Here is a 24,876-nt window from a genome sequence, read left to right as displayed (position 1 = left end):
ACGGAGTGGAAGAAAAACACAAGCTTCCACATCTGCTTCACCCATCGATGTACTCCACAGTCACTGCACACATACCTTGGGTAAGCGTGACAACCACTGCTCAGCCAGAGCCAAGTGTCATCATAAACAGGATGACAATTTTATTATTAATTCATCCTCACAAGACGTGAATAACTCCCCTCAAAATGACTTTTTTTTTCCTTCCAAAGATTTATGGCCTAACTGGAATGAAATACCTAAAACTGAAGTATAATACTTAATGTGATGTTATGTTATAAATGCCAGTTCACCAAACAATTCTGCAAATGTTACAATTATAATCTAATCTATATCATTCAGCCTTATATTACTTACATTTTTATATGCATTTGTTGGTTCTATAAAATTTAATGTTTTTCCTAAAGTTAATTAGCTACTATAATATACTTTCTTAGTTCATATGGTTTATCTATTTCCCATCCAAAGCAGTGTTATACATAAAGTTAATAGCTTCCCAAGCCAACATTAATATTGCAGCTTTGTACTCTTGCATATACAAGAAATATAATTTATACTTCAACTAAGTGGTGGAATGTCAAGGTAGAAAGCACATAAGAAGAGCTTCACTCCATGAAGCATATGGCAGGTTCACCTGTGCTGGAAAGTAAATGTGCAGAAATTGACATTACATCCAAATGGTGAGTTGCTTTGTTTATGTCACTGATGTTGTTATGCTGACTGATTGGTGGTCACCATATGGTGGCTGGTAATGCACAAACCTGGGGGTGGGGCAAACAGCACACACAGAACACAACTAGACACAGAAGGAGAGGACACAGAAGAGAACATCTGTTTCAACTGTGGCGTTCTACAGACCACAGAAATGTGTACAATAAGTCCTTCTCCAGAACTCTTTGGCAGTAAATGGATACTTTTCTACAGTGATCTATAGCTTCTGGGCTGTTCTGCCTAAAGGCAGGTGGATGGAGTAATTGACCCATTCGTTTGTTCGTTCGTTCATTCGTTTATTCATTCATTTATTCATATATTCTTTCCTTATACTCAACTATTAATACTATCGCATGTGTCAAACACTGTGTTTGCTCCTTGGAGAATAGACAATTATAACAAGGTCCTTGTTCTCAGAGCTTTACAGTTTGGTAGAGGAGACATTAGTAAACAGACAATCAGTGATCAGTGCTTGCTGCAATAAAGATACTCCCCAGATGCTGTGGGGACACAGAGAAAGTGGACACCCATTTTGCATGGGACGGTAGAAAGGCAGACGGGAAGACTGTGTGGTCATTCTTTTCTGACTTAGTAAGTCTACGATTTATTTCTATTTTAAGAAATGTAGTTTCATTATTTTCAGATGTATATAGCTGAAATTTATAAAGAGCAATGAAACAATATATGCATAGCTAAGATTTATGGAGATAAATTATATATATGTATGTATAAGATATATGAGGAATAATAAAACAAGTTCATGAAAATTATAACTCACAACTCTAATAATTGAAAAAAGTACACTGTGCATCTCTTGGAGTTACTGCCTGGCTTTATGTAACCCCAAACAATGCATGCTTAATTGTAATCACTAAAGAACAATAACTCAAGTTCCTATCAGCTTGATGACTGTGCCAGAATCCCCCACCATGTCTTCCCTCCCTTACCCCTGGAGAACAGTGTTGTGGCTCCTCAGAAAGCTAAACACAGAATTACCATGTGATCCAGCCATTCGCTCCTAGGTGTACACCCAAAGGAATTGAAAGCAGAGACTCAGACACCAGTACGCCCATGGGCACAGCAGCCTTATTCAAAACAGCCACAATCCAAGTGTCCGTAATCGGACGAGTAGACACATGAAATGTTCCTGCTGATGGATGTGCCCTCCAAGTTCCCTAAATGGGGCCCAAGAAGAGGAAGTGTCTACTGTTTCAGGGGTGCTGTTTCCTGATGCTCCTCAGATGCTGCTCCCTGGCAAGATTGCAGAGTTGTGAGAGGGGACGATGAAAACAGCTTCCTCCCAACTCTGCATCACATTGCGTCACCTGGACCCAAGACAATACTACTCACAGAAACAAACTCTTCAGCTCCTCCCCTTTCTGCATCCCCAAAGGACCTCTCAAAAGTCAAACCCAAACAGAAATAAGCAAAGATGCAAACCAAATCCAGGAACTAACCTTAATCCACGAAAAAGGCCTTTCTGTTCATAAACATCCAATAATAGGCAGGAACCCTCAAAGAGCTCGCTTAACACACATGCTAAGTCATCTCCATGCACAGCAGTGGTCACCTCACAATCGCTCCAGGAACCATCAGCGAGGAGACATTTGCATCATCTATGTTCAAGCTCAGATGTCACATCACCAGTGTCTCTCTAGTATCTCACCTTGTTTTATTGTCTTCACGGTATTTTTCTGCACCCTGCCTCTTTGTGAGCTATTGCATTGTCTCTCTTCACCTCGAGAATGTAAACAGCATTGGTGCAGGGACCCTCCCTGTTATATTCCTAGAATATAAACAGGGGCTGACACATAATATACAGTATTCAATAAGTGAATAAACTTACTATTTTTTGGAGTATTTGCCATGTACTAGGCTCTGTTCTTAATACTGCACATGAAATAATTAATTCAATGCCTCAAATGATCCCATGAAGTAGGGAGTATTATTCACATTTTATAGTTGAGGAAACTGGGGCACAGAGAGTTTACCTAACAAACTCAAGGTCACGCAGCTAGTAAGTAATTGTTCTGGTAATCTATTGCTGTATAACAAAGCACCCCAAAATGCAGTGGCTTTAAACAACACTGTACTCTTATTTCTTATGGTTCTCTGGGTTCACAGGTCTCAGCTGAGTGGTTCTTGCTTAAATTCTCTCATGCAATTACTATGAGTTCCAGTCTGAAGGCTTAACTGGGCTGGGCCTCCAGGGTGACTTCTTCCCTCACATGTCTGACACCACATCTGGGAAGACGAACATGGAACAGCTGGAAGCTAGAGCCTGCCTGAGCATCTCTGTCTCTCTCCACAAAGCCTTTCTATGCAGGCAGCTCGGGCTTCCTCACAGCACGGTGGTCCTTATATCAGGGCTAGCTTCCCCCAGAGTGCACGTTTTAAGAGACTAAGGCAAAAACATTAAAATGTCTTATGCCCTAGCCCCAGAAATAGTGTCACTTGTGCCCATTCTATTTGTTTCACAGGGCCAGCCCAGATTCGGTGTTTGGTAGTAGAAAATGGTGTGAATACCAGGCAGTATGGTTACTGGAGGGTCGTTTTTGAAGACTCACCACCACAAGAGTGGAGCTGGTATTTGAACCCAGGCAGCCTGGCTCCTGAAACTACACTCTTAGCCACTATACCATGGGGGTGTCTGTGTTGGGAATAAATGAATAAATTCACTACTTATATTTTGCCATGTATAATGTGCACACACCCACATTTTTGGCCCAAACTTTCAAGGGGAAAAAAAATCTTTCATTTAAATTTTTTAATTCAAATTTGTATTTGTTTACATTTAGGTACTTGTGTTTTGTATTATAAAGGAATTTTAGCTTTTTTTTTTTTTAACATATTATGGCACAAGAAATTTTATGTAACAAATAATTACAAAACACAAGAACAGACACAAGGTACAAGACATTTTATGTACCGGTAACAAATTTACAATATTTACATATCATAGAAGGCCAAGAACTCTTCGTCATCGTTACAAGTTCTTTCCAAGTTCAACAAAACTGATTATCGTATTCCAGAGTATTATTTTACGTACAGATATCGTTATTGATTTTCTACAGTTACACTTTTAATTCATAAGCATAAATAAAAGAATTAAAAACATGTATATAGACACAGAATTAGTACTACCCATGTATAATGTGAATCCTTATTTTCCCCTCACAAATTTGGGCAAAAAAGTACACGTGATACACAGCAAAATACGGTAATCTGTATAACTAGAGGGGACTATTCTGATGATTTGGGGCTCCAAAAATGAATTAAAGACAAAGAGGAATTAAATTCCATCTCTAAGGACAGAAAATTATTTGCAGTTTTAACTGGCAATCATTTCTCTGCTTCTAAACACCTTAGCTTCAAAAGTTAAGGGACACTATTGGGTGTGTGAGGGTAGGAGGTGGCTGGTTCAGGGCACAAGGCTCAAGGAGAAGCAGGGGAAGGTTCTGAAGCACTTCTGTGGACAAAGTCTTATGAAATCATATTTTAAATGAAGAAAGGACATAGTAAGTAGGAATGGGTATTTCCAATGGGAACTAGCCATACCCCAAAGGGATTACCATCCAGCTTGAAATGTGTCAGCTTGTAGACAAGTTGTACACAAACACCATGCTTTTATGCCTTATTGCAGCCCTGGTAGAGAAGTGAAAAATCATCACCACTTACTGAGTGCTTGCTTAAAGGGCCTTTCATCTACCACCTCCTTCAATCCTCACATCACCCTTACAAGGCAGATCTGACCATGACAACAACTACGGGAAGTTTTGGAGACTGCATCACATTGCTAGTAAATGGCTGAGCAGTATGCCAGTATGACTCTCCAATGCCTGTTCTTCTAGTCGCTGAGTCATGCCTTGTGCACAACCCTGCACCATGCACCTCGTCACACTGGACCATTGGCATTCATTTCTGGGACAGCTCCCTGACTGCTGAGAGCCTCCGGCCCTCCTCCACCCTGCCCAGGGATGTGGTCTGCCAGTCATCGCGGTCTCTGTGCCCAGCCCAGCACCTGGTCTCTTGTAGGTACTTTAAACATAGTTTTAATCAATTAATAAGTTATAATTTCTTCAAAGAAGGTCAGGTGTAACCCAGGTCTTTCAGAAAGTCTGTGTCTAGCAGTCAGATCCCTATCAATTCATTTCTGGGAGCATTAAACAGCAATAGAATCGCCAGCGGATTCCCTGTGCCCTTCTTGTCACCTGGGCTATGGAACAGCTCATCTCTGACTGACTGGTCTCTACCTCCTTCTACATTTTGGGAACCACTATTTTATTATATGCAGTGCTCAGGGATGTCCTAGGGGTGAGGTGGTGAAAGAGAGGCGATATTTAGTGGTAGCGCTTGTACAGCTTTCATTCCAACTCCCCACTTCTCTGTGTGTGTTCCATTTATTTTTGGATGTTTATATTGGTTTTCCAGAGATTTGCCATATTGACTCTCATTACCTAACAAATAATATAGCTGAAGAAAACACTTCTATTCTCCCAAGTTCCTAGCCTAAGAAATTCAAGAGCATCTAAAAGCGCTATTACCACTGTTGACAAAGCTGCTAAATTATTAGGTGCAACTCTGTATGCTGAAAGTAGTGATTACATTTTTCATAGGATCAAGGAACAGTAATCCAGACATATAAAACTTCCGAGTGCAAGGAACATGGAATAGCGACTACCCACAGGAAAACCCTCCTAATTCTAAGCAGAACAATGTGAAAAAAAGGAGAAATCTTAGAATTAGGGATCCCCTAAATGCTTCTCTGTCCTCCAGCTTAAAGCAACCAACAAATGAGATATCTATCTCCCCCCTTCTCTCTCTCTCTCTCTCTCTCTCTCTCTCTCTCTCTCTCTCTTACTGTTAATACCTGATAGATTTTAAGGAAGCTGCAAATTTATGGAACAATTCAACTCTGCCCATAATTTCACATCATAAATTGCACTCTTTAAGTGGGCAAGAAATGTGAAGGTAAAAATCAGTCTTTTTAATAATGCATTCTTAAAAAATCCTCTCTGGGTGTTTTACTTCTGTTAAATGCCTTTTCAATTTATGTTGCTTAGTAATAGAGAGATTTTAGATGTGTTATCTTTGTGTTCTATTATTATAGAGATGTTTCAAGAAAGAATAACTTTTTTGGTCATTAATGTATTATTAAAGAGACTTTCAGAAAAGAGAAATACCCAATAAAGATTTCATTTTCATGTTTTCTCATTTTCTTTTCTACTTATTAAGCCCTTTCTAAGGCATCTGCCTGAGTACCGCCCTAAAAATACAAGCAGTATAAATAAGCACATTTATAAAACATCAGGTTTTTAATCAACAAAAACATATTTGAGTTCCATGTGAAAGAGCAAAGAAAAACAGAACAAAACAAGCAACAGAGGCCCCAGTGGGAAAATGTCACCTACTTGTTTATTTATTTAGGATTTATATTATCCCTAATTCTCAGAAAGATTTAAGGCAGCAAGGAAAATGTTTCATTCTTCCAGTATCTTATTAACCAAAACTTAATGGGAACAGCTTAAGTGTCATAAGAATCACAAAGTCTCTGAATTATACTCTATTAATTATACTCTATTAACAAAATAAACAAAAAACAGCTATATTGCTCCTATCCTATTCTACTGACATCAAGCCTGGGTATGCAGACATTCTCTGGTAATTATATTCCTCTTTACTAAGGAAACAGATGTAAATAATATTAACACAAGCATTGAGTTAAATTACTATTCTGGCAGCTGAAATAACCCAGCCTCATCCCACAATGCATAGGTACATTAACACACACAAAAAACCCATAGTTAAGATGGGATTTAAGTCCCTATATAATTCTAAATCCTACATGTAGTTTAAAGCCAGGAAATATGTATTTAATGCCAAAATTCCATTCCCCTATCTCTCCTGCTGTGGTTATGCCAAGCAAATAATAGTTACAGTGATTTTAGAATCCCTTGCTATACCCTTAGGTATAATTAAGTGACTTAAATATTGAGTTCCTGTCTAAATTCACTATTTGTTTTCTCAAATTATATACCTAGCACTGTCTTACTAGAACACCACCATATGTTTCAGTTTTCACACAAACCTATGCCTCATCACTGATGAATTCCTTTTCATGAAGCCATTGGAAGGTTATTGTGAAGATATAAATCCCAATCATATTTTAAATCTCTTTCTTTAAACTAAATGTGAATGTGATTTAAATTTAATCACACTTGTGCTGGCTTTGGCAGCATGTGTTCTAAATTTCATCAGGCTTCTGGAACATGGATTCAGTATGATGACTTTAGCACACATTAGTAACAAAGTTACCCCAAGGAATGGTGCAGGAGTGCTTTCACATAATTGTTTACCAGGGAAATTTGGAAATATCAAGGTATGTGCTAAACAGCTCTGTGAAATCAAACATAGGACATAGGAACTAGTTCTCAAGTTTTAGAGTAGCATAGATGTAAAGTGGGTCATAACATCTTTTTCTCTTTGCATGAGGCAATAAATATTTTCATCTTAAACACTCTAAGATCTTTAATAAGTTAAATAAATGTAAATAAGCCTTTATTTCAAATTATCAATACTTAAAACTACATACAGCTTTGTGTATTATGCATTGACACACATAACTGCTACCGATTTGCTTGTCTAAGTACTCCTTACCAGTTTATAAACTCCCTGAGGACAGAAACTATGCCTGGTCTTTTTGCCCTCACCCTCACCCTCCCGGGCCCAACCTAACGCTTAGTACACAGTAGGTGCTCAATAAGTGTTGAGTGAATATTTATTTACTAAATAAATGCATAATAGTGCATTCGTATCACCTACTCAGAAATTTTATGCTAGTCTTTTCATACCATTTGCAAGCATGATAATATTTGGCAAAATACAAGTTCTTTAGACCTCAGTTTCCCCACTTATGAAATAGGCATAGCAATAAGTATCCCACCAATCTCACTGAATGGGATGTGAATGAATAAAATGATACAATATATTTGAAGGTACCATACATTATTATATAGATCCAGGATCTATAGAATAACTAGTATATTTAATTCCAGCTGAATAGAAAAAATAGGTAGCCATCAAAATGATAGTACATGGGGCCGGCCCGGTGGCTCAGGTGGTTGAAGCTCCATACTCCTAACTCGAAGGCTGCCAGTTCGATTCCCACATGGGCCAGTGGGCTCTCAACCACAAGGTTGCCAGTTTGATTCCTAGAGTCCCTCAAGGGATGGTGGGCTGTGTCCCCTGCAATTAGCAATGGCAACTGGATCTGGAGCTGAGCTGTGCCCTCCACAACTAAGACTGAAAGGACAACAACTTGAAGATGAACGGCACCCTCCACAACTAAGATTGAAAGGACAACAACTTGACTTGCAAGAAAGTTCTGGAAGTACACACTGTTCCCCAATAAAAAGTCCTGTTCCCCTTCCCCAATAAAATCTTTAAAAAAAAAAAAAAAAAAAGTAATTGCGGTTTAAAAAAAAAAAGTAAAAGCATCTATTAAAAAAAACTGATAATACGTGCATTACCTGGGGAACCCAAAGATCTATATATGATAATTTGTGCTTTTTTTCTTCTGCATGAACTAGCTAAATAAGGAAAAATTTGCCACAAGCTGAAAAGCTTAAATGGCACTGATTCTATTCATTGTTATAATTATCCTCCCATTTCTGGCAAAAGTCTGTGACTTTCTGACCCCTCCACATTATTTACTTCAGCGTTAAAAGACCTGAATAAATATCAAATTTTAAATTGCTCAAATGTTTGCTGATTTTTCCCAAGCCCGGTTTATGCTGAAAATAATAACTGAAACCTTCAATAATTGGCTTTCCAATTTCTGTACCTTAAATTTCTTTTGGAAAAAAAAAGGGATATAAATAATAAATAAATACCTTGTAATTTCAATAATGATTTGTAACAATGGGACCCCATACATAGATTACCTCATTTTAAAAACTGTTTTGTAAATTATGCCCAGCTTTAAATCTAAGAACAAAATCATTTCCATAGATCTCTGTGTAACAATTGCTATCTCTGTCTGATAATAACAGCAAGTGCATAGCACATTCAGAAGTGATATTTAGTTTCAACTTGGGGGACCTATTTGAAACAACAATTCATACATACCTATTGGAGGGGAGTTCACAGAGGTTCTAGACTTCTAGCTTCCTCCAGTTTGCATAATTGTTATAAACAAAGGTTCCGCTAGTCCTACTCAGTGGGCCACGCCATTTGTAGCCCAAGTCAAACTCTGAATAGAGTTGCTTTCACAATCTATTATTTTGCTACTAGTGGCTATTTTTCTTTTTTTTTAAAAAAAGTGTCAAATTATCAATACTGTGGGATTCTAAAATGAACAAGTTATGGATGAAAAGACCAAAGAATAGAAGAAATATTGGTCATATGCTAAGTAAATATGCCATGAATTTATAGTGAAACCATTAATGGAATGGTGATCTTTGTGCCAGAGGTGCCTGTGGAACCAGAAGGCAAGCCCGTGGGGCTTCATCTCACTTCCCCCTCAGACCCTGGGGGCAGCCCCCAAGCTCACATCGGCTTCGTGTTCATCTGTGTGTGTCCAGCACCCAGCAAAGTGCCTGGTGGGCTCTTCCTAACGGTGTCTTGCCTGTGTAGCAGTGAACTACCTCACACTGGCTGTGTTCTTGCTGACAATGACCCACTCTCCCCAGGCTCCTTCAGGGATCTCAGAGATCTCTCACTGTCTCCTGCACACGGTGCACAAAGCTTTGCCCCTCTGGGCATGTGCACCCAGCAGGAGGACCACTGCAAGAAAGGGATCCAGGTGTTTGTATGTCAGTACTAGGCATTTCATTTCATATCACAGGGCTGGGTATGTTAATTGAGTTATTGGTTCTCATCCTTAAATCAGTTAGGGTGACTTTTGCCTCAATCCAATCCTATCATCCCTCCAAGCTGCTCAGGAGAAGACCCGCCCCCCTTTTCCAAAAGATTATATATACCTTAGCTGTCAGGTCATACTTCCCTCCTCCCCGCCCACCACACATATAGACTAGATGTTTTATGCAGATACCCCTTGGCTTACAGTCCCAAACTTCCACAGGAAACCAAGAAACCCTCCACACCGACATGGATTACAAAATATTTAACAGTTTTTTACCCTCAAACTCTCTGATTTAATCTCTAGCCATACATTTTTGAGAACATACTCAGCAAAATTAATCAGTAAAATCTAAGACTACATGAGGTCACCAAGAGTTGGCGGCCAGAAAAATACAGCTGAGTCAAAAGGCTTGATTCCAGTCACGGCTCCAATAACCATGAAGAAGTATCAGCTTCCCCATTTGCAAAGCAGAAGTGCAACTAAGCAGCATGGGGCACCTTCGTCTTCAACACATCTTTACATGAATAAAACTTAACCTCAGACATTCTCTAAAACAGCATTGTCCAAAGCAAGGTTTCTGTGATGACAGAAATACTCATATTACAACTATCCTGTATGGTAACCACTACCCACAGGTAGCTACCGAGCACTTGAAATGTGGCTAGTGTAACTAAGGAACTGAATTTTAATTTAACTTGAATTAATCTACATTTAAATACCCGTTGTAGAAAGCGTATTATATAGGACATAAGAAATCATTAGGAAAATTTTAAAGTACTATAATTTAAGAACAAATCTAAATTTTCAATCTGCGCCCTGTACTTCCATACCAGAAAGTCCAATACAATTGGCTAGAAAGTTTGGTTGTGATAAGTAGCATTCATCTTTCTCAAAGCATACAGATGCTAAAATCAGATTTCCCCATTCCCCCACTGATGAGATAGAGTTTAATAAAAAGAATCTGTGGTGAAAGACACCTTGCTGGGACATATCTCCACTCTGGAAGAAATGAAAGGGAGGCGGGTGAGCGGTGAGTGGCAGGATATTTCTCTCTAGCTACAGGAACTCAAATTTGAGGGCTACGCTGAGACCCTGCCCAATGGAGGCATCGCTGTGATGTCTTAATAAAAGTGGTATTGAATTGTCCAGTGGGCACTCTATCCTTGGTTTACTGACTGCAGAAGCAGGAAAACAGACTGGATGCACTGGCTTTAGGAAAGCTTTTACCTGACCACCCCGAATGAGGCTACACCAGAACCCAGAGCTGTCTGGAGCAGCTGCCAAGCAGGGGTCCAGAGCCTGGTGCATTGGCCTCCTGGCTGGTGACACTCACTGCATTCACGACTGTGGAGACATCCCTGTAGGTGGAAGACTCCATGTTTTTTCATCTCTTTTGTTACGTCTTCGTCCACTCCACCATCTTCTCTCTCCCGATACCACATTAGCTTCCGAATTGGTCTCCCTGCTTCTATTCTGGACTCCCTACAACTCATCCTCCACACAGCAGCCAGAGAGAGCTTTTAAAATCAGGTACAGTAGTTCCCTGCTTATCCATGGTTATGCTTTCCATGGTCTGTGTTATCCACAGTCAGCCGTGGTCTGAAAATATTAAATGAAAATTCCAGAAATGAACAATTCATGAGTTTTAAATTGCATGCGATTCTGAGTAGTGTCATGAAATCTCACTCCATTCCACCCAGGATATGAGTCATCCCTTTGTCCAGTGTAACTGCACTGTGCATACAGTACAGTAAGATATTTTGAGAAATACCACATTCACAGAACTTTTATTGCAGTATATTGTTATAATTGCTCTATTTTGTTGTTAGCTATTGTTAATCTCTTACTGTGCCTAACTTATAAATTAAACTATCATAGGTATGCATAGGAGAAAACGTAGCATGTGCTGGGTTCGGTACTATCCGCGGTTTCAGTCATCCACTGGGGGCCTTGGATCCTGTCCCTCGCGGATAAGGGGGGGCTGCTGTAAACTCATTCTTCTGCTTAAGATTCTCCAGTGGATGCCTGCTCAGAGTAACATTCAAACTCCTCACTACAGCCTGCGGGGCTTTGCTCACCTCTTTACCTTCTCCCACTGTCCCCCTTGCTCCTTCTGTGCCAGACACACTGACCTCCTGGTTGTTCTTCAGACAAATGAAGCTTCTGTGCACCTCAGGACTATTGCAGTTGCCAGTCTCACTGCCCAAAATGCTCCTCCCCAGACTTTCACATGGTGAGTGACTCATCATTCCGGCCCTAGCTTAAATGTCACATCCTCAGAATGGCCTTCCCTGATGATCACATCTAAACCAGCACCACGACCACTCTCTATCCACCACTATGGTGTGTGTGTGTGAGTGTGTGTGTGTGTATGACAACTTCCTTGAGGTATATTTCACATATTATAAAACTCACCCATTTCACGTGCACAATTTAATGATTTTTAGTAAGTATGCCATGTCGTACAACCATCACTATAAGTCAGTTTGAAAACATTTCCATCCTTTCAAATAAACTCCTCTGACCATTTACTGTTAATCGCCATACCTGTGTGTCCCCTGCCCTAGGCAACCACTAATCTACTTCCCATCTCTACAGATTTTCCTTTTCTGAACATCTCATGTAAATGGAATTATACAATATTCCACCACTTTGTTTTATTGTATTTTTAATATATTTTTATTGTGGTAAAATATACACAACATAATGCTTACCATTGTAACCATGTTTAAGTGCACAGTTCAGTGGCATTAAGCTTACTCTTACTGTCGCACACCACCATCCATCTCTAGAGCTTTATCATCTTCCCAACTGAAACTGTCCCCATTAAACAACCACTCCCTGTGTCCCCCTTCCAGCCCCTGGCACCACCATTCTACTTTCTGTCTCTATGATTTGACAACTCTAGGAACTTCATATAAGTGGAATCCTACAACATTTGTTGTTTTGTGACTGACGTTTTTCACTGAGCAGAATGTCTTCATTCATGTTGTAGCATGTGTTAGAATTTCCTTATTTTTTAGGGCTGAATAATGTTCTTTGTATGTCTATCCTACATTTTGTTTATCCATTCATCTGTGGACAGATACTTGGTTACTTCCACCTTTTACCTGTTGTGAATAATGTCGCTATGAGCATGGATATATATATATATATATATATATATATATATATATATATTCAAGTCACCACTTTCCCTTCTTGTGGGTACATACCCAGAAGTGGAATTTGGCAATTCTATGTTTAATTTCTTAAGACAGTGCCACCCTGTTTTTGAGTTGTATCATTTTACATTCCCACAAGCAATGTACAAGGGTTCCAATTTCTCCACATCTTTGTCAACACTTGTTATTATTATCATTATTATTTATAATAGCTGTCCTAATGTCTATGAAGTAATAGCTATTGCATCTTATGATGCATTTATCAGCACTTGCCTGTCTCCCCCAACTAGCTGTATGAGGTCAGGAGCTTGGCTGCACTGTGTGTTGCGTTAACCCCAATAATATCCAGCACTCAACACACATTTGTTGAATGAATGAAAGATCTCAGGGCTACCAGCTTCAGCTCTACCAGTTCTTCTCCCTTTTAGCTCCCCACAGGGTCTACAGGAACTCAGGAGCTCCCTCTGCTACTCTGAAAAGCCACAGGACCATGAATACTTTTTTTTTTTTTACAAGCAAATTAGTGATATTCCATGTGAAATACAAAGAAATAAAGATGTTGTCACACTGAGACCTTGAGAGCACCAGGCCTTTTGTGAACTTTCTACTGTGGCTGTAATTAAAACCAAGAGAAAGTGCTGGGCTCCTCTGGAAGTTCTCAGGAGCTACTTATATGCAAACATAAAAGACGCAGCCCCTTGAAACAGAATAAACTCAATTGGCTAAGAGTTAAAACTATAAAGTTTTTAACTAGAAAAGCAAATTGTGCAGTCCTTTCTTCTTCATTAATGATTTCTAAAAACTTTTTGTTCAAAAAAGCCTGGCATTTGTTTCTCAATTTCATAAACATTGTTTCAGGAAGCCTGAACCACACATAAATATGTTACAGAGACTGCATGTTGTCTGCTTGTTTTCCCTTCTTTCCACAGTGATAGAAGACCTGAATTTCTCAGCCTCCTTGCTGCTAGAAACAGCCATGTAACTAAGAACCAGTCAATGAAATGTAAGGAGCAAGTTGCATGTAATTCTGCACAATGGCCATAAAGGGCGGACATATGCCCTTTTTCTCTTCCTTTCAGTTGGCTGGAACATGAACATGATGGCTGGAATTTGAGCAGTAATTCTGGACAATGAGCTGGCATGCTAAGGGTGGCAAAGCAGGAAGAGAGAAAGACATTGGGTGCCTAAGGATTTTGAGGCTGCCACACCATGCCTGGATTGCCTGCTTCCAGATTCCTTTATATGAGAGAACCAAACTTCTATTTGAGCTATTGTTATTTTGGGTCTCTGTTACTGGGAGCTGACTTTGCCCTAACTCACACAGAATCGCTCCAGTAAGATTACAGGAGAACCCAAGCACAGAAATAAGGTCTTCCTAGATACTCGTGACAATATAGATTGTTCAGTAAAAGTCTGAGTTGTTTTGAGCTGATGCCAAGCCCAGCTTGGCCATTGTGGTGAGGGCGTGGCAGTGATCTGCCATATTGTCTATGGGGCAGAAAGAAGGGCAACTCAATTCCAGCAATAATGAGGATAATGAAAATTCAAACAGCAATGGCTACCATTTACTGAGCCCAAGGGCTTCACATGTATTGTGTCGTTTTATCTTCACAACAGTCCTAAGGTTTAAAGAAAATAAATCCTGAGTGACAGAATGAGAATTTGAATCGAGAGACGTGTGACTGCTGAGCCCACATGACTTACCTTTACATTGCATCCAGATGGAGCATCCATTACACTTCCCCTGCCCCCACACTTAAGAATGAGGTATCTAGGACTCTCCAGGAGCACACCACTTCTTTACCAAGGAAAACCTTCCCTGGACACCCCCGCCCCCAATCAAAGTTTGATGTCACACCAACAATTCCCCAGAATACCCAGAACAAGTGGCCAGCTATGAATTTCTCCTTGTTAGGCACATGGTGCCTCCAGTTGTTAATTTTCTTGGATCATTTTTACCTTATAGATATTTGATTATAATTGGAACATGAAATATAACATGAAAACCAGGTTACTTTTATGTTTGTTTCAAAGCCTTATTTCACATTTATGCTAATATCAATATTTCAAAGCTATTTTCTATGGCTCATTCTCTCCTGGCCCCATGTGCTGCAATAACATAATGAAATCTATACCAGTTCATCAAATAGTTGATATTTTATGGTAAGGCATCCATGCATATAAGGGCCAAGGTTTATGTTACGGAGGGGACCCCTCATATCTGCCTGTCAAATGACCTTCTTGGTGGGAATGCTTCATGGCAAAACAGATTTCACTTTACATGAAGCTGGACTCACCAAATGTTTGATTAAATCATGTTATATAATTGGTCTGGGCCTCAGCTTCCCTATCTATAAAATGGGTATAATAATAGTTACTTTCTTGGTGATTTTGAGGATTCAGTGAGATTATGCTTGTTCATTACTTGGCACAGTGTCTGGCATACAGTAAATGCTCAACAAGAGGTAGCTATTTTTAAAAATCATAATGTGTAGGTGGCACAATCCGACTGAATGAAGCTCTCAGTGAACCAGCGTTTTCAATTACCAAACAACTTCCCCCAAAACGAAAGACTGAAGAAGCAAAAAGACACTGCCACACTGACTGGAAAGATGACTTGATCTAGCTGACCCTAAATCCAGACCTTTTTTAAGCTGGCTGTCTCTAAATCTGACCTCTTATCTTGACTCAGCATAATCTATGCCATATTAGCCCTTGTGTGATAGTTAGCCCCTCTCCTTCAGTTATTCTTATTCTTAAATTGTCTTGAGCTGTGCTTTCGAGTCAGGACATTGAGATTTCCACACCCCTCCTCCCCTTTTTTTGTAATTGGTGTAAAGTAGTCAGGGGTAAGTGATCTTCTATTCCCCACTGGGAATCATTTATGCAAGAAGCAGGCAACAGATAGCTTTTAAAAATCATTACAACAGGCCTTTGACAGAAAATAGCCTCAATTTATAATCTATGAAACTCAACTGAGTCAGGCTGGGTTTTCAGAAACACATCTGCTTTAAGAATTTATTCCTTTAAGCATTATCTTGTGCCCTTTCCAATCGCTAACGCAGGACACCTCTGGTTCTATTAATAAAAATCTCCAAAATTCTTGAGGTAAACCCAACATTTCACTATTTCAGGCATTTGCCCCAACCCGAATCCTGACACCAGAGGGAAAAAGCAGCAGCCTTCCGCTGTTTCCAATTCCCACTTCGATGAGAATACCCCTTTAAAAAATGCTTACTGTAATTTTCCAAGTGCATTTGCTATTTGGAGGGTACACTCCAGGAAAACCTTGGCTGCCAATAAATCCAGACTCTCCAGTTAGAACGCCACCACATGTGAAAACAGGTCTGGGAAATAAAAGGGGAAATTGAATTTGAAACATGTCAGTTTCAGAAAGGTTCTATTAATACAGGTGAAGTTAATATTGATTAATAAATGCCTGCACCACATAAGGGATTTGAAAGTTTGCTAGCTCTTAGAATTATTCCAGTTGTAGACTGATTCAAAGTTCAGTCCAGCTGCCATCTGTCTCCATCATAACACAACATAGATTGGTGTGTCATCCATCCATCGAGCCATCCATCCATCCAATCCATATACAACTAAGTGCTCCACGTGGTTGGTAAAATCTTGGAGAAAAATGGTAAATGGAAAATTTAACGGGCAGGAGTGAGAGAGACGAGAGCTAGGCTGTGTGAAGTGCATGGTTTAAAAGATAGACAAGCAGTTGGTTAACATAAACTAATTTTAATTTCCCAGATTTGCTGAGATGCCTAGTTCTCCTCCCCTTTTCTGAAAATCGTTGGCCATTGGCAGAGCCTCCCGCGGAAAAGGGAGGTTGACCGTGATGGAGGTGGAAGAGGAGATGCCTAAACTGGCCGTGGGCGGGTCCCGCAGCCCAGGTGCTGGGGCCATGAGGCAGCTCCGAGGTTGGCGAAGAGTTAACTTTCCCGGAGCCGCTCGCGGATCGCCTCGCGACTCGAGTTTTTCCCTAGGCTGACGTCTCACTCAGGTTAAGAAAACAGAAGTAAACCAAAGTCCACATATCTGGGCCCGACGCTTCCCTCCGCCTGTATAAACTTGCAGGAGGGAAGATGCAGGCCAGATTCTGTCCCCGCCACGTGGTAGCCCGGCCAGTTGCGGGGCCAGCCCGCAGGCGGGGCTGGGGCGTCACAGGGAGTCCCGAGGACAGACGCGGTGCTGGGGGCAGGGAACGGCCCGCGCCCGCGCCCCGATGAGCGCAGGCTCGCGTGCTGGGTCCCCCGCGCCGGAAGCGGATCGGGTAAAGCAGCGGGCGAGGCTGCAGGGATCGAGGGAGGGAAGGAAGAAGGGAGGGAGCCCGCGCGGGGGTCGCGTTACCTCCTCTCCGGGGACTGCTGCCGCGAGAGCTGGGCGGCGGTGGTCAGCAGCAGGCAGAGCGCAGCCCAGGTGCCTGCGCCCCTCATGGCCAGTGTGGTCGCTGGGGGCGCCCCCCAGCCCGGCGCGCACGCCCGGACGCACGCGGGTTCGCACTCCCCCGGCCGGCACACGCGGCTCGCACCCGCACGCCCCGGTTCTCTCTCTCTCTCTCTCTCTCTCTCTCTCTCACACACACACTCACATTCACACTCAACCGCGGGGTGAGGGGCAGCCCAGGTATCTGGGTGTGCACGGCAGGCAGGGTGGGGGCGCTTTTAAAGGCGATTACGGTGCAGCCTGACTCGACGCTTAATTTCCCCTGAGGAGTTGCCCTGGCAGCCACAGGCCACTGCTGAATATCCCGTTTGTTCTCTGGTGGCGGGAGGGGTTGGCTCCGGGGCCAGAGCCGCCTCCTTTCCTGGGGAGGGCGGGCGTCTCCTCCCCGGCACCCCGGGACCTGCAGCCCGGTCACGTCCCTCCTGCAGGGCCTGTGGGGAGAAGGATGAAAGGGGAACCCCCTGTCAAGTGGTACCCAAGAGGACATGGCTCCGTGATCCACAGACGATTTGCGGGGTGAGGGTGGGGTCATGGTTTGCTTTGGGGAGTGTTTGTCCCTAGTTGCTTTTAAACAAAAAGTGTTGGGCTCGCTGGTTGCCGGAAAACGTAGGGTTCCTTCTTTATTTCTGTTTCCTTCAAACACCCACGTCTAAGGCAAGAAAAAGGAAAATAGAAGAGAGATTCTATTATACTTTCATTCCTGCTCTTATTCTCTTACTTTAATATCTATCATCTATCTATCTATCTATCTATCTATCTATCTATCTATCTATCTGCAGATTCTTTTCTGGTGTGTGAGAAAATGGAGATGGTTTCTGTGCGGGGATTTAGCAATGCGATTTGTGAATGAATTGTGATTAACTATGTCAAATAATGAAGACAGAACCAGAATCATCACATCTCATGTTACACTCTGAAAATAGTATTTCTGTGTTGGCATCTCTCTGTTCTTAAAAGATCTTTTCCAACAGTTTCTTTCTGTGGTATTGTTGAGTTAAGATACTCAGAGAATTTGTTTTTCTAAGGTAATTCTACCTTTGTAGAATCAAGGTTTTCCTTTATTTCATTACAGAAAAATGATTTTAAATCTTTTATTTTGCTCAGTGTTTCCCAATAACTAGGGATTAATAAAAGAAAACAAGAACAGAATGGATTCATTGAGATTTTCAACAACCACACCATGGCAAGTGGGATATAGCTGAATTTAGATGCCTCATTTGGGTTGTTCAACTTTCTAAGCAAAATACTGAAGCATTAAATTAATACTTATCAAGACTTCATTGCTAATAATGAGCTTACAATGTTAAGAACATAAACATTCCTGGCAAGGAAATAAATGAAAACTAGCTACAGGGAATAATCTGACTTTTAATAGTGGGGAAACCCATGGGCCAATAGTAGGAACCAGAATTTCCCTGGCGGATGTACTCGTATACTAATTCACTATTTTTGAAAAAGAGAAGGAAAAAAACTGCAACTTAATAAAAAAATTCTAAAGACACCACACCCTTGATGACATTAAAAAAAAGGATTACAGAATTTGGCAAACTACTTCATATCCTAAAACATACACCCTCAACCCAATAAAAGTACTTTAAAACAGCAAAGAGCAAAATAAATGATTGTTTATTTTGCACACACTTCAAGAATATGCTATCCAATAGCATTAGCATTTTAGATGATATTTTATTTAAAAGTCCTATTTTAAATAATAAAGTAAAACTATTGCTCAATTCACTTTCTGGTAATGATTTGAAGTCATCATAGCCAAAAAATACTTCATTCTTAAGACTAATCTCAGTTTTCATCATTTAAAATTAAAAAACAAAGTATTAAACTTGCCTAAATGGATAGAAAACTATTTGGATAAAAATATGCAACAGTATTTTCTTTTCTTAATTTTTTGATGACTGAGTTCATATTCTCACTAAAGAGTTAGGGTTCCAAGACTGATGTTCACAGAAAGACATTGATGTTACCATGTGATATTAAAAGTTTACTAAAACCCATATTATTTGGTCTTAGAAACACATATTTGACTTGGAACTACAGTTCTGACCAAAATTATAAACCTTAAATGTCCTAAGAAGCTTAATGTGTTAAAATTGAGACAGACCCAAGTGGACTCTGAAGGTGTGTATAAGGTCCACTTCTGTGAGACCCATTTCTGGATTTTAGCAAAGCAGAATTGATATCATGGGCAGGGAGCCCCAGAACTTCAGGCAGTAGGAAAGAGGAGAGGTAGAGAGGACGAAATCCCTGTCTGTAGATTCTCGGAAGAAAAGCAGAGTGGTAGGTAAAATGATCCTTGTCATCCAAAGTATATATTACCCAGTCTCTCTAGTCAACCAGGTTGCACAGAGTATCAGTCATGAAATTTGAAAATATTCTTCATTGAAGAATTGAATTGTAAAATTTTACGTCACCGAAACATTCCTTGTTACATAGTATTAGCATCTAGCTGGGCCCAATATGTCAACATCTTTGTTAGTTGGTCTCTGGTTAATTCACCAACCTTGTAAACATCTGAAAATACAATGTAAATACTATGCACATTCAATCCATAGTGCAGTATTCATCTTGTAAAAGATCCAGAATTTCATAAAATGGATGTAGGTGATGTTGAAAGAAATGGGAAATGGTGGGTTCTTTTGACCAATGAAGACCTAAATGAGTTACTCCAGTGAACTGAAGGAAAGAAACTAAAGAAGGTTGCTGACCAAAAGTCCCTTCAAAAAAATAATGATTTTTAATACCAAAATATTAAACAGAAGCCCATGAGAAAAATGAAGAGGACCTACAATACTTTTTAAAAAAGTAATCTTTTACATTATAATGTTGTGAAAGTAAAAAGTAAAGGGAAGGATGTTTGTGTTTTGCTAGAACGCATTTTTGTGAGGACAATTACATTTAAAAATCCATGTATGATTCATTCTTTGTTCATTATGAGAATTGGCACTTAGTTGCAAATATAAAAGATATTTTGTTAAATACAAATTTAATTTTTAAATTTCCAGTTTCATTTTTGAAGGTAAAATCCTAAACAATATCTGCCATAAAAATTTGGAGCTTGTTTTAAGTACGTTTTAACTGGACTTCTGCAATGCAATTAATCTCAGATATGGACAATCTTCTATTACCTTGAAAGGTGCCTGAGCAACAAGCCAGGGCAGTGCATCAGAATGAGGGGAAAGGGTGCGAGAGGACATAAGGAGAGGCTGGACTCTAACCGCGGATCCCTCCCATTTTTTCTTTAGAGGCATGAGCCATATCTGGACCTCCAGTGTGGTCTATGCTTCCTTGAACATGACACAGGTCTAGCTGCACCACATGGGTCTCTAAATTTCTAAGTGCTACAAATGTATAAAAGGAATGGAAAGTATCTGGAAAACAATGACTGTCATGTGGAAATTATTTTATGCAGCCCAAGTTTGTGACAATACAATGTTCATGATATTTCCATAACATCTGTAGCTTACAGAACCACCAAACTGGAATTTGCCCAGGTTCTTTTATCTACGAAAATATAATAGTGTAGAGTTATATTAGTAATATTTTAGTGATGGAACTGCCTTTTCTGAATTCAGTTTTTAAGATACTATCAACATTTAAGAACCCCCACCCCCCCTAATGTCTGAATATTTATGCACAGATCCATCAGTAGATACTCTTGTGAACAAGATTTTTAGAATTAACAGTTCAATATTTTTTGAGGATGTAGACTTTCCTCACTTTCTTCCGGGAATAAAAGTGTGATGGAGAATCGCGTTAGTTAGGCTGCTTAGATACAAACAACTGAGTCCACTCTGGCTAGTTCAAACAGTAAAAGAGACATATGTAAAAATAAAACATAGTTCACATTACTATTAAGAGAATCGGAAAAAGTTTTTCATGTCTAATTTCCCTAGAATAATGGCCAAAGCCTCACTTCAGAAATGGTCCAGTGAGACTGTTGCCATTGCTGCCACTAAGAGTAAGCACTAAATACCAGTGTTCCAACTCACTGCAATTGTGAGTGCTGTGGGCTCATCGGATGCATTTCTGCCCTGGGAAGCACAGCCTGGAAACACTCCTATCCCAAAGACCAGACAGCTCTGCTGCCACCTAGAAAACAAGAGCTCATCACAGACGCTCTTTCCTCATGTGGATCTCTTGAATCAAAATCTCATGCAAGTGTGTATGATTGGTAATGTCTGTGTCACATGGGTGAGTCTGCTGCAAGGGAGACTAGAAATTCAGCTCCTCATGGGGGATAATGGTCACGTACTGTAGAAATTGCCCTAAATTAATGTCCATAACACGGATCTACAAAGTTCAGTTAGCCTGTCTCCTTGCATCCTCATGCTGAGGAAAACAGCTCCAAGCGGGTCTTCATGTATAAGGGTGCTGAGGCAATGTTGTGTACATTGAACGAAACCAGCTGCGCTCACCTGCCCGAGCTGGACAGAGGAGTCAGCTGCTTTTGACTGGTTTGGAATAAAAAAATGTGTGCAATGGAGGAACTCCATAATGAATCATCACCATCATTATCCCCAACTTTTACTGAGCACTTATTATACACCAGGAACTGCAACAAGTGCTTTACAATAATGTTTCATTTAATTCTCTCAAAAAACCTGTGAGGTGAGAACAATTATCACCATTTTACAGGTGAAAAATTCTGAGACTTATAGAGGTTACTCACTAATCCAAAACCTGCAATACATAAATGAAATGCTGGGATTTGAACCCAAGATGACTGGAAAGCTAAAGCTCCCAACCAATATCGTGTGGCAATCCATCAGGGCCTCCTTGGGACCCGTGAATGCTCAGTGCACATGGAGATGGCAGTCATAGTGAACGGACATATACTATTTATCCATCCAGGATCACTGAACCCATTCATTGTTCCTCCAGCAGCCAGATAGGACATGAGACTAAAGACTGCTCCGAGACCTCTCCCAGGATTTTTCTACTGGAGATACTGGGAAGCGTTTCTTCCAGTGTAGTTTTGCTCAAGATGGCAGAGTGGGTAAATACTGTGCTTGACTCCTCCCACGACCACATCAAAATTCCAACTAAATTATAGAACAACCACCTTTGAGAACAGAATATAAGAAAGGATAGAAAGACCTTGAGACTGGTGGCATGGATGGAGACATGGAATGAGCAGGCTCCACACCCATTGTGTGGTGATTAATAAACGGGAGGGATATCTCAGCTGTGGCGGACCCCCTGAAGAGCAAGGGGTCCCAGTCACACACCAGGCTCCTCAGCCCAGGGCTCCAGCAACAGGAAGAATGAGTCTCCATAATGTCTGGATGTGAAAACCAGTGGAGATCGTCACTGAGTGAAATGGAGGGCTGCTGGAATCCCAGGCATATCTCTTAAAAGGCCCACGTACATACATACTCACTGACAGACTAACTCACTCAGCTCTAGCGCTGGGCCACAGCTCAAAAAGCTCCAGAATCATACAACGAGGAACTATTACAGAACCATTTCCCAAAACTCATGTTCGTGTGCCTGATGTGCTAGTAAGCCAAATACTAAGAAAACTGTGCTTGGAGATAGAGAAAGGTTTATTTGACTTGGCCAAAGTGAGAGGATGGGAAAGAAAGATCTCTCAAATCTGTCTCCCTCAAAAAGCAAAAGTAGGGAGTTTATATGCAGCTAGGGAGTAAAGGAGGGGGAGTTTCACGGAACCAAGTGGAGAGTCTGTGTTTCTTCAGTCACAGATAATATTTTGTGCAACCAGATTTTTGGGTGTCAGCAGCTGGTCACAACTTTCTTAAAGGCACTTATTCCTTCTGCAAAACAAAATCATAAATTCTCCTGTGACCCTGGAATCATCTCCTCCTGCTTGACAAAAAAAAAAAAAAAAAAAAAAGTACATCAGTAAACAAAATTATATTGTGAGAACAAGGGGTGCTGGGCTGAAGATCTACCTAATACATAAAAACAAACAAAGAGAGGCAGCCAAAATGAAGAGACAAAGAAATATGTCCCAAATAAAGGAACAGGAAAGAATTTCAGAAAAAGAACAAAATAAAAGGGAGAGAAGCAATCTACCAGATGCAAAGTTCAAAATACTGGTTGCAAGGATGCTCAAAATGTGTAGGGGGAGAGTGGATGACTCAGTGAGAACTTTAACAAACATAAAAGAAAAAGAAAAATGGAGTAAGAAAACATAAAAGAACCAGTGAGAAATAAAGAATAAATAACAAATAAAGACTACATTAGAGGGAATCAACAATAGATTAGATGAAGCAGAGGATGGAATCAGTGACTTGGAAGATAAAACAGTAGAAGACACCCAAAGAGAACAGCAAAAAGAAAAAAGAATACAAGTAAATGAGGATAGTTTAAGGGGTCTCTGGCACAACATCAAACATACCAACATTTGCATCATAGGGGGACCAGAAGGAGAAGACAGAGAGCAAGAAATTGAATACCTACCATGTTTCCCTGAAAATAAGACCTAGTCTTATATTAATTTTTCTCCAAAAGATGCATTAGGGCTTATGTTCAGGGGATGTCATCCTGAAAAATCATGCCAGCGCTTATTTTCCAGTTAGGTCTTATTTTTGGGGAAACACAGTATTTGAAGAAATAATGACAGAAAATTTCCCTAACCTAGTGAAGGGAATAGCCATACAAGCCCAGGAAGCACAGAGATCACAAACAAGATGAACCCAAATTGGCCCACACCTAGACACATCATAATTAAAATGCCAAAGGTTAAAGACAAAGAGAGAATCTTAAAAAGTGGCAAGAGAAAAACAATTAGTTACCTAAAAGGGAACTCACATTAGACTGTCAGCTGAATTCTCAACAGAAGTTTTGCAGGCCAGAAGAGATTGGCACAAAATATTCAAAGTGATAAAAGCAAGGACCTACAACCAAGATTACTGCACCTAGCAAGGCTATCACTTAGACTCAAAGGAGAGATAGGTTCCCAGAAAAGAAAAAGCTAAAGAAGTTAATCACCACCAAACCAGCATTCAAGAAATTTTAAAGGGACTTCTTTAAAAAGAAGAAGAAATAACAACATACCTACCAATAATTACTTTAAATGTAAATAGATTAAATGCTCCAATAAAAAGATATAGGGTGGCTAAATGAATACAAAAATAAGACCCATACATATGCTGCCTACAAGAGAACAACTTCAGATTAGAAAGATACACACAGTCTGAAAGTAAAAGGATGGAAAAAGATATTTCATGTAAATATAAATGAAAACAAAACTAGGGTAGCAGTACTTTATCAGATAAATTAACTTTGAAACAAAGGCTATATAACAAGAGACAAAGAAGGACATTTCATAATGATACAGAGATCAATCCAACAAGAGAATACAACCCTTGTAAACCTTACACACCCAATGTAGGAACACCTAAATATATAAAGCAAATATTGATGGACATAAAGAAAGAGGTGTACAGTAGTACAGTAATGGTAGGGAAATTTACACCCCATTAACATCAATGGACACATCATCCAAAAAGGAAATCAATAAATGGCACGTTATAGCAGATGGATTTAATTGATATTTTAGAACATTTTATCCCAAAGCAGCAAAATATACATTCTTTTCAATGTGCATGGAACATTTTCAAAGATAGACCACATGTTAGGTCACAAAAAAGTTCTCAACAAATTCAAGAAGATTGAAATCATGTCAAGAATCTTCTTCAACCACAA

At 40.1% G+C, this 24,876-nt stretch overlaps 1 protein-coding gene across 1 annotated transcript in view; it reads right to left on the bottom strand.

Moving 5' to 3' along the window:
* The window catches only part of PCOLCE2 (procollagen C-endopeptidase enhancer 2), a 72,614-nt gene extending 55,118 nt beyond the window's left edge, over positions 1-17,496 (bottom strand). The window contains exons 1-2 of the mRNA XM_019753573.2: positions 17,095-17,496; positions 15,974-16,082 (exon numbers count right to left, since the gene is read on the bottom strand). Of these exons, the coding sequence (XP_019609132.1) occupies positions 15,974-16,082; positions 17,095-17,180 (195 nt within the window). The 5' untranslated portion in view covers positions 17,181-17,496. The remainder of the gene's footprint in view (positions 1-15,973; positions 16,083-17,094) is intronic.
* Between the last annotated feature and the right edge of the window lie 7,380 nt (positions 17,497-24,876).

This window comes from Rhinolophus sinicus, linkage group LG01 (assembly GCF_036562045.2).
Source record: "Rhinolophus sinicus isolate RSC01 linkage group LG01, ASM3656204v1, whole genome shotgun sequence".
In the NCBI taxonomy this organism is placed as follows: domain Eukaryota; kingdom Metazoa; phylum Chordata; class Mammalia; order Chiroptera; family Rhinolophidae; genus Rhinolophus; species Rhinolophus sinicus.
This window is presented reverse-complemented; position numbering and strand designations above follow the sequence as displayed.